The following is a 16,646-nucleotide window of genomic DNA, read 5'->3' as shown; positions in this document are numbered from 1 at the left end:
GGAGGGCATCAGATCTCATTACAGATGGTTGTGAGCCACCATATGGTTGCTGGGAATTGAACTCAGGACCTTTGGAAGAGCAGTCGGTACTCTTAACCACTGAGCCATCTCTCCAGCCCTTAGATCTTTATAGTAGCATCTGATTCATTGCATACATAATTTTTCCTTTTGTAGATTCCAAATTATTTTCTCTGTATTTTCATCTACTACAGGCATGCATTGCAAGAAATTGCTATCCTTCTCCCCTGAATTACTATAACTTCCCAAAGTCTTGTTGTACCTCAGTGAATGAAGTCATCTGCCATGGGATTCCAGACAGGCGGCCTTTGCAAGAAGGTGATATTGTTAATGGTAAGAAATGTGTATGACATTTGTCATTGTGAGCAAAAATCCCCCACATTTCAGAAGTCTGTTAAGTGGTTTCTGTTTTCTTTTCTTTTTTTTTTTTTGAGACGGGGTTTCTCTATATAGCCCGGGCTGTCCTGGAACTCACTTTGTAGACCAGGCTGGCCTCGAACTCAGAAATCCGCCTGCCTCTGCCTCCCAAGGGTTTCTGTTTTCTTGACTTGAATTTTTTTCTATTTAAAATTCAAGTGTTGCTCAAAATCGAAGGAACTCTTAATTTTCCTTTCCTTTTCCCCCTCCCTCCCTCCTGCCCTTCCTCTTTCCTTCCTCTCTCTCTTTCTTACTTATTGTATTTATTTAATTTTGAATTTATTTACTTATTCCTGTCTGTCTGTCCCTGTCTGTCTACTTACCTACCTACTTACATATCTATCTGTCAGTCATCTGAGACAGGGTCTGTCTGTCCTGGAACTGTCTTTGTAGACCAGGTTGGCCTTGAACTCATAGACCAGAGATCTGCCTGCTTCTACCCCACCAAGTGCTGGAATTAAAAATACCCAACACCACCGCCTAGAAGGAGACCTATTTTTAATGACTGTATTTGTGTGTTGCCTTCAGCATATATGTAGTATGCATTCCATACAACCTGTATTTCTTCACAGCCTATTTTACATATGATTGGTAAGCATGCAGAAGATGTCAATGTAGAAGTAATAGTGAGCTTGTTACATACTTTTTCTTTTACCAACATTTATTAATAATTATGACGAGATCAGGGTAGGTTTTCAGGAGAGATTTTGGGGAGACCCTTACTTGTAATTCATAAAGACCTTAAGTAAAGGGAAAAACTCCCGCAGCAGTGCCTTTTAAAAATGGAGTGGCTTTGGACTCCTGTACTCTGCTGTCTTGGAAACACTGCCTGTGTAGAGGAGCCACAGTAACCTTTCCCTTTGGGATTGAGTGTGCCAATGAAGGGCTCTCCCCTAGAGAAAGGTGATGAACAGTCCTACTCAGCAGTGAAGCTCAGGAGCTACAGTCACAACTAGCATGAGCAGGGACGGTGCTCTGCTGCAGTAGTAACACTGCAGAGGTTAGGGGAGCAACCCCACCTTGACTTGATTTAAGAAACTCATGGATGATACTGTTATGGGGTCAAAAAGCCATGGCTGCCCAGGTCAGGCCACAGGGGAGAACTTGCCACCAGTAAATAACAAATGGTACCGTAGGTTCTTATCTTTCCACCACAGATTAGTACAGCTCTCAACTCTCACCAGGGACGCTGCTTTTTGTAGTAGGTGGGGATTAATGTAGAGACTCATAACTAGCCAATGTGCAGAGAAATATGAGACTGGAGTGCTTAGCTTTACATGGGATATCTATATCACACCGTCATCCCCTCACCACACCCTTGCCTGGGCTTAGGGATCATTTCAGAAGAGGGGGCAGAAAGCTCCCGAGAGTCAGGGGTTGTAGACTTCTGCTGTGAAACAGCTTTGACTGGATGTGATTGGGACACGAATTCATAGCACCCGTGACCATACAAACCTTTACAAAATCAGGTCAGCCAAAATTCCAGCAACAGGGCGAGGGCGGGGCGAGGGCGGGGCTCAGGGTGTTCCACCTTAGCTGAGGAGCATCCCTGACTTCTGAGGGAGGGAGCGGCAGGAATGTGGTCCAGATGCTACTCATACTCCAGGAGATGGTCCTTCACTCATGCATGTCCAGTAGCACTAAGAGGACTCTGTTTAAAACTAGCACAGCATTGGGAATGGCAGAGACGAAGGAATAGAGGACCAATTTAATCAAAACACATTATATTCATGTGTGAAATTATCAAACAATAAAAAAAATTAAAACATGGTAGACTCCCCCAGATGTAGTTATATGCGTATATATATATAAAATTCAACTTACATGTTGAAATGTTTCTGATGTAAAATTTGCATGCATATGACTATATTTGTGTATGTATTCACCTGTACATACTTAGTGTGTATACCAGAGGTTAACGTTGGGTGTTTTCCTCCCACTCTCCATATATTTTTTTGAGGGCACTCACTCTCAGTTAGCCTGGAGCTTAAGTAGACTGCTGGCCTATGCACCCCCAGAGTCCTCCCTAGGTGGTGCTCCCCAAGGCCTGGGGTTCCAGGCATGTGCTCCACTCCTGGCTTTATTTACATGGATGCTGGGGCAGGAACTCAGGGCCTCACTCTTTCTCAGAAAGCATGTTCTCTGTGGAGCTTCTACACGACATTTTTATTATTAATGAACTAGTGTTTCTAGGATCCAAATAAGCAAAAATCCAAATGCACAGATTGGATGGATTAAATATAATACTGTCTTCATTATAGTTGTTATTGACTTATTTAGGGTTCTTCTTTATAAACATTTCATAAGTTTTTGAGTTCAGCCTTGATTTTCATATAAACTAACCTCCCTCCCTCCCTCCCTCCCTCCTTCCTTCCTTCCTTCATTCTTTCTGTCTTTTTCTCTCTTTCTTTCTTATTTGCAACAAGGTCTTACTATGTAGCTTTCACTGGCCTTGAACTCAAAGAGATCCTTGTGACTCTGCCTCCCCAGTATGGGATTAAAGGCATGCACACCACACCTGGCTAAACCTCATTTTTTATATGTTCTGTGTACAGCATATGGCATATTGCAGGAATGAATCGTCTACTTTGCAGTGTTTCATGTTGCCAGGATTTTGTAATATAAAGATACTTATTTAGTGTGCTCTCTAGATAGATATGTAGTTTATTGTAGTGACACAATGGTATCTTTATTTTAAGCCTGGGATGAAGATGGATGAATACTTACAGATGGATGAAAGTCAAATAGGGCCTGTTTTTTTTTTATTTATTTATTTCGCGTATATGAGTACACTGTAGCTATTTTCAGACACACCAGAGGAGGGACATGGGATCCCATTACAGATGGTTGTGAGCCACCATGTGGTTGTTGGGAATTGAACTCAGAACCTTTGGAAGAGCAGTCAGTGCTCTTAACCCACTGAGCCATCTCACCAGCCCCAGGGTTTTTAAAAATAAACTAGAACAAGGTAAATGTTGCTCTTGTGTCCTAGGTGGAGGAAGAGCGAGCTGAAGAAAGTAGAAATGTTTTCTGTTTCAGAGCTTAGAGGACTCACAGGTTCTGTGTCACTGACCCGGTCATTTCTCTGCACAGCTGTCTTCTGTGAAATAGTCTCTGCCTCAGAGGACTTCATTGCTAGCCTAGAGCCCTCGTCTGCCCTGTGCGGCAGGGCCATGTTCCTGCTCTCTACAGTTAGTTCAGCCTAGTCTTTCCTGTCACTGATGAAGTTGATACTGCAGATGGCACTGTGTTCATTTGGTTGCATGAGGATGTTATGCTTGACTGTAAGATGTGAATGAACATGGGCTCTATCTCTGCCTTTCCTTCCTCCAGTGGACATCACTCTTTACCGAAATGGTTACCACGGAGATCTAAATGAGACCTTTTTCGTTGGCGATGTGGATGAAGGAGCACGGAAACTTGTTCAGACTACATACGAATGCCTGATGCAAGCCATCGATGCAGGTCAGCCCCAGCTGCGGCACCACTGTGCTGCAGTGCACCACGAGCCACAAGTGTTCAGTGCCAAAAGTCAACTTTGATTTGACTTTTAGATTCTTTTCACTTTCATTGTTCTCATAGGAAGAACAGGATAGGCATTTGGGAGGATGGGGTTGGAGCCTTCTTTATGCTTGCCTCCTCTGTTGCTTTTCATAGCTCTTTACTGCAGTATCCTTAGTACTTTTAGGGTCTTTTTCTCTGTTTACTCTTCTTTAAACTGTATACAGGTAGTGTATATGCTTAGTTAGGGTTAGAATCTGAATGTTGAATCTCTTTCTTTCTTTTTTTTTTTTTTTTTTTTTTTTTAATTTCATGTGCATTGGTGTTTTCCCTGCATGTATATCTGTGTGTGAGGGTGTCCGACTCTCTAGGACTGGAGTTACAGTTGTGAGTTCCCACATGGGACTGGGAATCAAACCTGGGTCTCCTGGAAGAGTGAGGAGCCACTGCTCTTGGTCACCAGGCCTTCTCTCCAGCTCCTGCTCGATATTTCTGGATTTCCTATTTTTTCCACTAATACCTTCCTGACTAGTCTATTTACCTGATATATATAACAGTTTTTAAAATTAGATCTATGTATGTGTGCACATGGGCATATAAGCCACTGTCTGCCCGTGGGCATCAGAAGATAACTTGTGGGTTCCTTCCTGTCACTCGGACTGTGTGGGCAGAGCGTGGCAGCACAGGCTCCTGCCTCACTGGCTCACTGCCTCATCAGTGCTGTCATTTTTCTTATCACATTCTCTTTAGTTTATAGGTATTAGGATTGTATAATGTTATTCTGGACACTGGTGGTCTCCTGCTACGACAGTAGTGCATATAAGTGCATGTCTCTAGGATCTTTCTCAGGCTTTGTTCTATAAATGCTTGTCTTGGCCTTTTTTTGTTGTTTTTGGAGATGGCAGAACAGGAAAGGCTTGTGGAGACTACTGATAAAAGGATAATTTGGGAGCAATTTTCCAGAAAGTTCCACAGCCTTTGAAATTTTATATTTGTTGTGTTATCCTTCTCACCACACACTATTCCCAGCAAAACTCTGACCTGTCATCAGCAGAGTTGAATAGAGTGTGATTCTCTGACAAAGGCATGGTTACGTCTAATACACCGATCTGTTTTGATTGTTTTTAGTGTATTAATTGAAATACAAGAAATGGAAGCTTGTACTGAGTCACATAAAGGCTATATGGGTTAAGATAAAAATTATAAGTACTAGTGTGGGGCCATTCCCTCCCCCCAAGTCTAGTCACTGTTGATTACTTAACTTCAGAATTTTAGGTGATAAGAACTTTATTGTTTTCTTTTGTGAGAATGTCAGTTTTCCATTATTTTTGAGGTTTTTAACCAAATAATTTGTTCAGAAATGTTGACTAAAATATCCCTGTGGCTGGTTCCTCAGACACTTAGTTATATTAATAATTATGTGGGAAAGATTTGTATCCTTTAGGGGAAGCTTTACTGAAACCTCTGGATGAGGTAGTTTAGTAAGCTGAAGAAGGGAGTAGGGGGTGTGGAAGAAGGAAGTTCTCTCTGTGTCTCCTTGTTCTTGCCTAGCTAGTAAGTCTTTCCTTCACTGGTGTTAGAGTCTACCTCTTTGGGGTTCCAGCATACACTGAAAACCAACTGAGACATCCAGTCATTCTTGGACCTTTTGTTGGTAGACATTCATAATTGGACTAGCTGAACCACAGCCTGTTAACTGTTCTAATCAGTCCCCATCTCTGTGTGTGTGTCTGTGTGTGTGTGTGTGTGTGTGTGTGTGTGTGTGTGTGTGTAAGTTCTGTTCCTCTAGTAAGTTCTGTTCCTGTGTGTGTGTGTGTGTGTGTGTGTGTGTGTGTGTGTGTGTGTGTAAGTAAGTTCTGTTCCTCTAGTAAGTTCTGTTCCTGGCTATATGCCCTTTGTGAAAAAGGAGTTTTAAAAAATTGTGTTTTCCATTCAGTTGTTTAGTGTTTGTTCTTAGAGAAAACAAAAGGTGTTTTCCTTGACCCTTTGGTGTTCTCCCTTTTTTTGTGTGTTAAGGATATATTCCTGATTTTGAGTCAGCTTTGTCATTTACTGGCCATCTGGATTTCCCTGGGCCTTCATTGTAGATTGAGGAGTGAAGGAATAGTTTCACCAAGATCCTTGCCACCAGGAAACCGACTGTTGTGTTAAGTCTGCCCTTCCTCACAGGTATTTCCTCTTCCTTTCAGTGAAGCCTGGTGTTCGATACAGAGAACTGGGAAACATCATTCAGAAACACGCCCAAGCAAATGGATTCTCGGTTGTTCGAAGCTATTGTGGGCATGGGATCCACAAACTTTTCCATACAGCCCCCAATGTACCGCACTATGCCAGTGAGTGCTGTCCAAATACTTGGTTATTTCTATTTATGAACATTACTCAAGTCATGGTCTTCTGCATGGTATTCACTGAAGTAATGATAAGCTGTGATTGTCCCTCCCCCTCTGCTGTTACTGTATAAACACAAGTCAAGCTGAAGTCTTTCTCACATGACAGTCTAAAGTAGATGGCCTTCAACTCATCTTTTCAGGTCACCCTGGGATTGTCTTGTAGTCAACAGGTAGTATGTCAGGAGAGGAGGTGCCTAGGGTTTTAGTCAGCTATCTTGGGACTGGCATAAACCACCTATACTTCTTTCTATTTGCAGGACTTCAGTGCTTAATCATATCTGACTGCAAGGGAAGTAAACAGGAAGGGTAATCTAGTTGAGTACTTTTGGGGAAATGTGAATTGATTTTGGCAGTCAGTACACACTCTTCCTATACGTTTTCTGATTTCTTTGGTGAAATCAGTTCGTCTTAGTGGTTTGCTGGGAGTTGTTATTATTTATTGGTTTAATAAAGGAGAACAAGGTACTTATTTCAAGTTGAGAGTGGTAGAAGAAAACCACAGGAAGGCTAAGACATTGCGTTCCAGCCGTTTGCAGGAGTGTGTCTGTCATCAGTGTTGTGTATGTGTATGCAGTTACACACATTCTTCCTCTGTGGCTCAGAACTTGGATGAGAACACCCAGGAATGTCCTGTGTTAACTTTAGTTAAGTAGTCTCTGTGGTCTCTGGGTTGAGAGCCCAGCTAAGCTTGGCTGCAGGTTGCTTTGAGGGCCAGGAACAGGTAGTCTGAGGAAGAAAAGGTACACAGAGCGGAAGCTTTAAAGGTGCTCTTACCTAGAGGTGACACCACAGTTGAAACTTTGAACACACAGCAACTGTGACTGTTCACATGGGCTCTGAGGAAGCTAGGGAAATAGGGAAAGAGAAACAAAGGCAGAGAGGGACTAATTGGGAAGCAGAAGAGAAAGTCTAGTGGGCTAAGTCTGATCACAGTGCATCGTATAGAGGTGTGGTTCTGTCGTAAAGTAAAAATAGGAAAAATGTACACACACACACATACACACACATGCACACATGCACAAATAAATGCCATGAAGCTGGTAATTTAGGAAGACTGAATTGGCAAAGGTGTCTAGGTTGTCTTGTGGAAACTATTCAGTGTAACTGTCTCATGGGCAGTGATGCTGTGGCCATCAGTGTCCTAGGTGTCCTGTGACTATGAAGAAGTAAAATGAGAGGAAGCCCCTGGCAGAAGCTGGAGTGTTGCTGGGCTACAGCCTGCAGGGTATCAGTCGGCACTCACTTGTTGACCACGTCATTGTAGGAACGTTGCAAACAATAGCAACTGTGTATGTTAAACCCTGAAGTAGCCTGAGTGCCTGTCCATTCTCAGTGCTGAGGTGCTGTTCTCATCAGGAGTGCTGTGGAGAGACTGCAGAGAGGGAGTGAAGTTGTCTTTCCAAGTGCAGAGGCAACAAACTGGTTGAAGTATGGCTAGTAGGGCTGGAGATAGTGACATTGGTGGGAGCGGGCGGGTCAGTAGTGATGATGCAGCAGGGACACCTGCTTCATAGTAACACATTTACTTAATGTACGAAAGAAAGCTGGCCTGGAGACGTGGTTTAATGGCTACTCTTCCAGAGGGCCCAAGTTGGTCTCCGGATTTGATGCCTTCTTCTGGCCTCTGCAAACACTGGACACATACATGCTACACAGACAAACATGTAGGCAAAGTGCCCATATACATAAAATAAAAATGAAATTATAAGAAAAAATTTTAAAAGGAAACCAAAGTAGGAAGCAGTATGTTATCTTTTTCATTTGGTGAATTTCCAAGTCTGCATGGTAGAAATGGTGGTGCCTGCACCTCCATTTAGTTGCATGTGCTCTGAGACTGCTGTAGACAGTACAAGCTGCTGTAAGTTTTTGTTTTTTTAAAGACAGGGTCTTTCTGTATAGCCCTGGCTTGTCCTGGAACTCACTAGACCAGGCTGGCCTTGAACTTGCAGAGATCCTCCTCCTTGGCCTCCCAAGTCTGTGCTTAAAGATGTGAGCCACTATTCCCTGGCTCAAGTTTTAAAATTGACCTGTTGATCTGAGGCAACCCCTCAGATAACCTGTGTTTGTTAAGTGAGTTGTTAACAGAACTGAAACTTTGATTCAGTATTCTATGGCATGAATAGTAGAAGTTAGACTGTTTAAACACAGTGGGAGTGGTAGAAGCAGGCTGGGGTGTAGAGTGTATACGTTAGCTGTGTCCTAGAGCAGGTAGCCTGTAATGCAGAGTACCTTTAACACTGTAGCTGTGTTAAAGTAATCAGTGGGGTTTAATCCTGGAACCTTTGGAACCCATTATATATCCTAATATTTAAAAGTTATGTAAGTTATTGAGGTCCCTAATACCCACTGTTTTAGTCTTGAATTTTGCAGTGTTTTTTACATTGAAAGTCCATCTCTGTTGCTGTGGTAGCATCAGATGGCTCAGCTGTAGATCCCTTCTTAACATTTTGTCTTTGATAGACTGACTCCTTGTAAATCAAAAGTCACAGGCCATTTTGAGAGAAAGTTCATATTATTGTAGAAAATCTGATTTTTAAATTATAAATTATAAAATATATTATAAATTATAAACTAAATTATAAAAAACAATTTTTATAGATTTTAATTGATTTATGCTTCCAGGGGTTGGTTCATGAGTTTAAGAAGAGGATTTGGAGTTTTCAGTGAGTGTACTTTTGAAAGTGCAAGGCAGTGGGGACAGTGTGGCCAGTCATCCACCAGGAACGGGCTAGAGTGGAGGCGTGGGCGAGCTCCCATCACACCTAGACATTAACCTTTGCCCACCGAGCTGGAGTAGGTGTAGGTAGTGTTTGTACAGTTTGTGCCTGCTGCTGCAAAACCTTCAGCAGGAAGTCTTGTGTTTGCCCTCTGGTGGCCAGCCTGGGCAAATGTTCATGTAGCTGCTAACCGGCATCATTTTTTTTTTTTTTATACTTTACAAATTTAAACTTAAGCCAGTGGTCCATATGTCGGGTCTTCAAAAAGACCGTTCCTAGGTTTAAATCCTGGCCTTGGGTGTAGTAGGGCTGGACATGTCTCATGGTGGTCCTGAGAACTATTATTTGTGAATTGGACAAAAGTACATTTAAAGTGTGAAGTGCGATGTTTTCAGATAGAAATGTCTCCTCGTTTAAACAAATTGCTTACTATGCACAGTTTTATCTCCATTTTGATAAAAGATTGCTTACAAACCTTTGTTTCTGTAGTGTGTACTCTGTTATATGAACATACTCTACTTTCCCAAAGAGGTGAGAAATCTCCCGTATATGATACATGTCACTCAGACTTCCATAAGTGGATGAGTAATGGGTTTGGGGATTCTGTTTGACAATCAGTAACACCTCCAACATGCCCGCCTCCCAGTGGTGGGAATTAAGATATGCTCTGCCATGCCCAGCAGTGCCCCTCAGTGGTGGGAATTAAGATATGCTCTGCCACGCCCAGCAGTGCCCCTCAGTGGTGGGAATTAAGATATGCTCTGCCATGCCCAGCAGTGCCCCTCAGTGGTGGGAATTAAGATATGCTCTGCCGGGCTGGTGAGATGGCTCAGTGGGTAAGAGCACCCGACTGCTCTTCAGAAGGAGTTCAAATCCCAGCAACCATATGGTGGCTCATAGCCATCCCTAACAAGATCTGACTCCCTCTTCTGGAGTGTCTGAAGACAGCTACAGTGTACTTACATATAATAAATAAAATAAATCTTTAAAAAAAAAAAAATATGCTCTGCCACGCCCAGCAGTGCCCCTCAGTGGTGGGAATTAAGATATGCTCTGCCACGCCCAGCAGTGCCCCTCAGTGGTGAGAATTAAGATATGCTCTGCCACGCCCAGCAGTGCTTGCCTTTTCTAATCTGCATTAGCACAAAATATTGTAAATTCATGTTAATTAATGATGGTGATCGTATCTGAAGCCTATGGACATCCCTGCATTTTATTGTAGAAAGCATAGGCTGAGAGTAAACTGACTGCAAGCAGTGGTTATGGGTGATAGATAGCCTTTGTGTTTAGTGACAGACAGGAAGAATTGGGAGAGTAATGGAACTACTGGACATGTCAGTCCTGTGTGACTAAACAGCTGTTTAGTTCAATGCCCGTTGGATTTGATGTCTTTTGAGACATTTTTCTTTTAATTTCAGAAAATAAAGCAGTTGGCGTGATGAAGTCGGGTCATGTGTTTACAATTGAGCCAATGATTTGTGAAGGTGAGTATATGTGTTTCTAATACTCTATTTGTGTCTTAGGGTTTAATGGCTGTGAAGAGACCCCATGACCACAGCAACTGTTAGAAGGAAAACATTTAATTGGCGATAGCTTATAGTTTCAAAGTCTTTGTCCATTATTGTCATGGCAGGGAACATGGCAGACATGGTGCTAGAGAAGGAGCCAAGAGTCCTACATTCATACTGGCAGGCTGCAGGAAGAGAAAGACACTGGGCCTGGGTTGAACATTTGAAACCCCAGAGCCCGCCCCTAGTGACACACTTCCTCCAACAAGGCCACACCTACTTCATGCCTCCTAGTAGTGCCATTCCCTGGGGACAAATTAGTCAAACACATGAGTCTATAGGGGCCATTCATTTTCAAACCAACACAGTTTATAATGTTTCTTTTTTTCTTTAAATTTTTATGTATCCAATTTTTGCAAGTGCACACATTGAATATAGAGGGTGGAGCATGTGTGGAGGTTGATTCTCTTCCATGTGTAGCCTAGTAACCTAGTTTAGGGGTTAAGCTCCCTTATCTGTTGACTCGCCAAACCTTGTCACATTTGTTGAATTTTTATTTATTTCTGGTTACTCATCAGATCAGTAGTAACTGGTTCTGTTTTCTTCCTTTTGCTTCATTTTCCCTATTGCACTCGATTGGTAATGTGTTGAGAATTGAACATCCTAAGGGTTTCACCATATATAATCACCATTATATATGGTGATTCATAAAGCTCTTATCAAATGATGCATTGTGGTAAGAAGATCCTACATTAAGCCTCTTTTGAAGTTCTTGCTTGATGTAGGAGGGTGAAGAGGAGACACACCGTTACACAAGTTAATTCCATTTTGGGGAAGATGTTAGATGAAGAGTCAGATCCTTGTAGAGTAATTTGGCTTAGGTCATACAGTGGCTTATGTGGCAAAATTTGCCAGACCGGTGAGCCATCTGGCCTTACAGTCAACACTCCAGTCTTGTAGTTTCATACTGCATCACAAGGAAGTACATCACAGACACCACCTCTGGTAGCCAGTGTCATGGTCCTTGTGATGGCACGGGCTGTAATGGTGGGCATTTATCATATTATAACTGGGAAATACTTGCACTAGTTCGTCACTGGGTTTAAGCAGGGCAGCTTGTCGGGGCTGCTGGCCAGCGTGTCCTGAGCCCTCTGTTGAAGCACACCCTTTCCAGGTCCTCCTGGTGTGAATAGTTAGTGACCAGAGGTAAACCTCACAATCTGTTTCTCAGGAGCCCTCTACTTTGTTTTCGAAATTTGTCTCTCACTGGGATATGAGGTTTGCCAATTAGGCGAGGCTGGCTGCCAGCAAGCCCCAGGAGAGGTACCTGTCTGACGTCCCAGAGCCTCCTGGCTGCTTACATGGGTGCTGGGTCTGAAGCTCAGGTCCTCAGGCTTTGCCAACTGGGCTATCTTCTCCTCATATTTTGTTAGCTGTTTTTCTTTGCCACTATTTCTTTGATTACAAGGATTTTATGGTATAATCTGTTGTCCGCCTCTAACTGTGTGTCTGTCGATGATTTACCATTCAGGAGTGACACAATATAGCAGTGCGGAAACCCATGTTCACTTTGTAAACTGGGATAGTTCAGTCTGTTATTCTGGAAAGTTGTCAGTTCTACGTTTCTCCTCATAGGAGGAGTGTCCATGTGTTTGCTGAAAGGAAATCTGATACCTTTATTTTGGAAATGACATCTTGATTTGATCTTGAGATATACATGAGGAAATTCAGACATCGTTACTTCATTAGTGCTACAGATGGAATGAGGTTGGAAAGGCTTTAGCTAAAAGGAAGTGTTAGAGGGATCTTTATACACATTTGAGGGCTTATTTCCTCTGGATATGTACTTACTTAGCATCCGTTTAGGAATGTGAGTGACAGAACTAAGCAACTATTTTCGCTTGTTCAGGTGGATGGCAGGATGAGACCTGGCCAGATGGCTGGACTGCAGTGACGAGGGACGGGAAGCGATCCGCTCAGTTTGAGCACACCCTGCTGGTCACGGACACTGGCTGTGAAATTCTCACCCGGAGACTTGATAGCTCTCGGCCTCATTTCATGTCCCAGTTTTAATTTCTCTCAAGATGCCTAACATACGAACACCATCTCGTACTGTGCATTTTATTGAAAGTATGGAAATGAAGTTTTTTTTTTTTTTTTTTTTTTTTTTTAAATCACTCGTTTTGTTTTGACTGTGGATAAGAGTGGACTATAGCATTTGGTGTGTGTCCTCAAGAGCTTTTGGGTCTGAAAGCTGAGAAGAATAAAGGAAACATTGCTTACTTCTTTCCATCCCTGGCCTCACCCCCTCAGTTTTCTGTACCTTGTTTTCTTCTTTGCCCCTTGAGCACTTTGACCTAAACCTGCTCTCACTGCTTTATCACTGCCACAGACCAGCCACCAAGGGCCAGCTGCTTCTCAAGAGAAGGTTGGAGATGAGAAATCTTGAAACTTTAGCAACATGTTGCTCCAGATTTTTATTATATATTGATATATATGGAAATATATATGCTTACATTTTAAATTCCATATACGTGATTACTGAACACTATATTACCTTCGGTCTGGGTTGATTCTGCTTTGACAGGATATCTGCTCTCAAAAACGGACCCATAACTCGTCAGTGAGTGATTCCTAGTTAGGACCTGGTCACCTCTCACCCCCATGCTGTTCATTTATCTTGTATGTCTGCAGGGACGACTCTGCGCAGTGTGGACTGTGTGTCAGTGAGTGAGAGGTTATCAGACTTTAAGGTCTGGTGTATGGTAAAAAGGAAGTGGCCGGCAGCTACGGGGTAGTTTTACAATGCACTGCGGCTTTACACCTGTGGAACACTCAAGAGAACAGGCAGTTGTCCTGTGGCAGATGATGGGGCAGAGTTCCAAAATGTCCCCAGGTGTGCGCACAGCCGTGGGTGGCTGTGGCTTTACCATTAGTAAACGTAACAGAATGAGGAAGGAACTTGCTGCAGTACTGTAAACACTCAGTATGCCTGCTGCTGTCCTGTATTGCAAATGCACCTCTCCTCTGTCGAGTCGAGGTGCCCGGAATCTGTGCTCCTCGGTGGTGGTGGTTCAAACACGAATGGATGCGGTGGAGACACACCAGATGATAAAGTTGTCAGGAGAGTATCCTTGATTGCTGGGTGTCTCATGACTTACAGTATAATTTGATACCACTGACACATACTTCAAGATATCTTTCCCAGAGTGCCTCAGACCTTATTGCTTTAAGAGAATGATGATAATGTTCTCATGACTTTATTTTAATGATTTAGTAAAGTGATTGAATCTGGTGTAGACTTCTGGGTATGTGTGTGTTTAAAGTTTTTATCAAACTGTAATATTTGTGAATGGAATGCCTTGTAATATGAATGTTAATATAATATGTAAAGGGAGATTAAACGTTTGAATGATTATCCCACTTCCTCTAGTTGTGTTTGTTGGGATTTCAGAGGGAATCGATGGGAATGAGGCTAATTTCATAGTCTAACCTCATTGCTATTGGAGCACCTTTTCAGTTCTGTTGTACTGGGATTACATGGCGTTTAGTTAGTCCAGCAAAGTGCCAGCACCATTTGTGATGTAGCTGTATCAGGAGAGCTTTGAAGACCAGGAATGTGGCATATTTAGGGGAACATTTCCTATTCTGACAGTAGAATTAGTAATGGAGGTGGGCTGGGTGTTCAGTTTCTATCATCAGAAAACGATGCTCCGTGACCAAACCCCGGTGTGGTTTTGTGAACAGATCAGACATGCTGGCGGGAAGGCTTCCCTTGGTATTTTAAAACTCTGCGCTCTAGTCTAATCTCGAATTAATGCGGGAGTAAAGTATTAGGGTTACTTTACAAAACATCTACTTTCATTCTTGTACAGCCACAGTAAGTTAATGTATTAACTCACTCTTAACTTTTTTTTTTTGGTCAGGGCTGGGATTGAACTGGTGGCCTTAGGTATGGCAGGCAAGTGTTCTACTCTGCTGTAACATATTCAGGTTGACTTGTAAGCAGTGGTCCTTTTCCTCCTGTCCTTGCACTTCTGTAGTTACAATTTGAAAGAAGAAAAACAGGTCTGCCCTGTGTATTAGTGCTTCCCTTGTTGCCATGACAACACTCAGCAAACACAACCTAAGGGGAATTGTATGTGGGCTTACAGTCTGAAAGGGACACGGTGCAGCCTGGAAGAATGGCCTCGTGGTAGAGAATCCCCCTGCTCACTGGTCACCGTGTGTCCCCAGGAAGTAGGAAGATGGTGCTGGTCCTTGCCTGGCTTTCTCCTTCTCCTCTTTATATTCAGTCCAGGACCTTAGTTCAATAGGACGGTGCCATCTACACTCAGCATGGATCTCTCTCTTCACCTCAGTTAAAAACTCGGGAAACACTCCCAACACCTCGTCATCAGTGTGTCTCCTAGGCGACACAAATCCTGCCAGGTTGACGGTGAAAACAAACCATCATGTTCCTTCATTTTATAATTTTTGCTTATAAGTAGTTTAGAACCCTTACACCAACATGTATAATATCATGTTTTAAATTACAGACAAGAAGGCTAGGGATTTCCTATTGCCAATGAGTGTTTTCTACATTACTTCCGGTTTGGTTAAAATGAACAGAATCCTCTGTAAAGTGGACACACTTGGGCTACACAGATAGTTTAGTAGCTAGTGGTTAATTGATGCACCAATCATGAGCACCAGTGTTGTGCTCCCAGCGCCTATGTAAAAGCCGCATGTAATCCCACACAGGCCTGTGAGGGAGATTGCTGGGGCTCGCTGGCTGCCAGCATAGCTAGAAAACGGGCTCCAGGCTCGGAGGTACTGCCCTGAAGGGACAAGGCGCAGAGTGGTAGAGGACATCTGGGGTACACACGCCTTGCTTAGTGTCATTCTTGACGGATTTTGCCACCTTTGCTTCATGTGTCTATGTGTATACTTTTCCTCACCTAGCCCAGGGATTGGGCCTAGGTCTTCGCACACAGTAACAGGTTATTGTACTTTCCCTGTTGCTACTTCAGCCTGTATCTAAGGATTTCTGTGCCAGGCATATAACTAGGTAATAGAGTGCCTGACTAGCACATGGGACTTTGTGACTTAGTTCCCAGTAATCACCCGCATTCAGACTTGGTTATACAGACTCAGCTTCCTTTCCTGTCTGTCACGTAGCAGTAGTTGTCCTTGTTCTAGAATAACTCCCCTGTCCTTAGTGTTTTAGCAAATTAAGACTTGAAAAATGTGTCAGTTGCACATAGAAGTCTTAGTTCTCATGAGGAAACCCTGAGAAATCTTAAGTGGATGTCATGTTGCATCCATTATGTCCCATATGAGCTGTCATTTGGTGTCTGTCTCTCCCTATTTTCCCCCTTGTGGCTTCTTTAGACAAGTAGGTTGGGAGGAGCTCCTTGGAGACATGGGTAATACATTCGTGCAGTGGTTTCAGCACTCATGGCTATCCCTGCCTGAATCCACTATTTCCTTGCATTTCCCTACAAGATAGTTTCCCCAACTCTAGCATTCTATTTACATTTAATGACATTTTCCAGCCCACTGCTCCACCCTTAGCAATTCCCCTCAAACCCAACTATCACTATTAGGTCATACATTTTTGTTGTTGATTTGTTTTTAGGGACAGGTTTCACTGTAGTTCTAGCTGTTCTGGAACTCACTCTATAGACCAGGCTCAAAGTCACCCAACTCTGCCTCCCAAATGCTGGGATTAACCACCCACAACTCCCTACCCATTCGACTTTGCTTTTAAACCCAGAGTCCAATTTATGTGACCCAACTACTCAGTGGAGGTCTGTCCTAGGATGTGCCCCCAAGTGTCCTGCCATTAAATCTGACTTCACTTCTGTTAACAACTCCCAAACGCCAGTAGCTTCCTGGCAGTGATGGGATCTGTCCTCATAGTCCCTGTCTTCATGCTGAGTCCCTGCCTGGCCTGAGCCTGTGGAGGTCTTACGCAAGTTGTCACAAATTGCTGTGAGCCCTTATGTGCAGCTTCTAGGCTTTGTCTGGAAGTTTCTTTGAATCATCTCTATGATCCTTGGCTCTTAAGTCTTTGACTCCTCCCACAAAGATCTCTGAGCCTTGGAGGGGTG

General features: G+C 43.1%; 1 protein-coding gene across 1 annotated transcript in view; it reads left to right on the top strand.

Annotated features, from left to right (window-relative positions):
- Metap1 (methionyl aminopeptidase 1) overlaps nt 1–13,969 on the top strand; it is a 32,395-nt gene extending 18,426 nt beyond the window's left edge. Inside the window, exons 7-11 of the mRNA XM_021196246.2 lie at nt 213–351; nt 3,769–3,900; nt 6,126–6,269; nt 10,462–10,527; nt 12,461–13,969. Of these exons, the coding sequence (XP_021051905.1) occupies nt 213–351; nt 3,769–3,900; nt 6,126–6,269; nt 10,462–10,527; nt 12,461–12,624 (645 nt within the window). The 3' untranslated portion in view covers nt 12,625–13,969. The remainder of the gene's footprint in view (nt 1–212; nt 352–3,768; nt 3,901–6,125; nt 6,270–10,461; nt 10,528–12,460) is intronic.
- Nucleotides 13,970–16,646: the final 2,677 nt, after the last annotated feature.

Source organism: Mus pahari, chromosome 4 (assembly GCF_900095145.1).
Source record: "Mus pahari chromosome 4, PAHARI_EIJ_v1.1, whole genome shotgun sequence".
NCBI classification, from domain to species: domain Eukaryota; kingdom Metazoa; phylum Chordata; class Mammalia; order Rodentia; family Muridae; genus Mus; species Mus pahari.
This window is presented reverse-complemented; position numbering and strand designations above follow the sequence as displayed.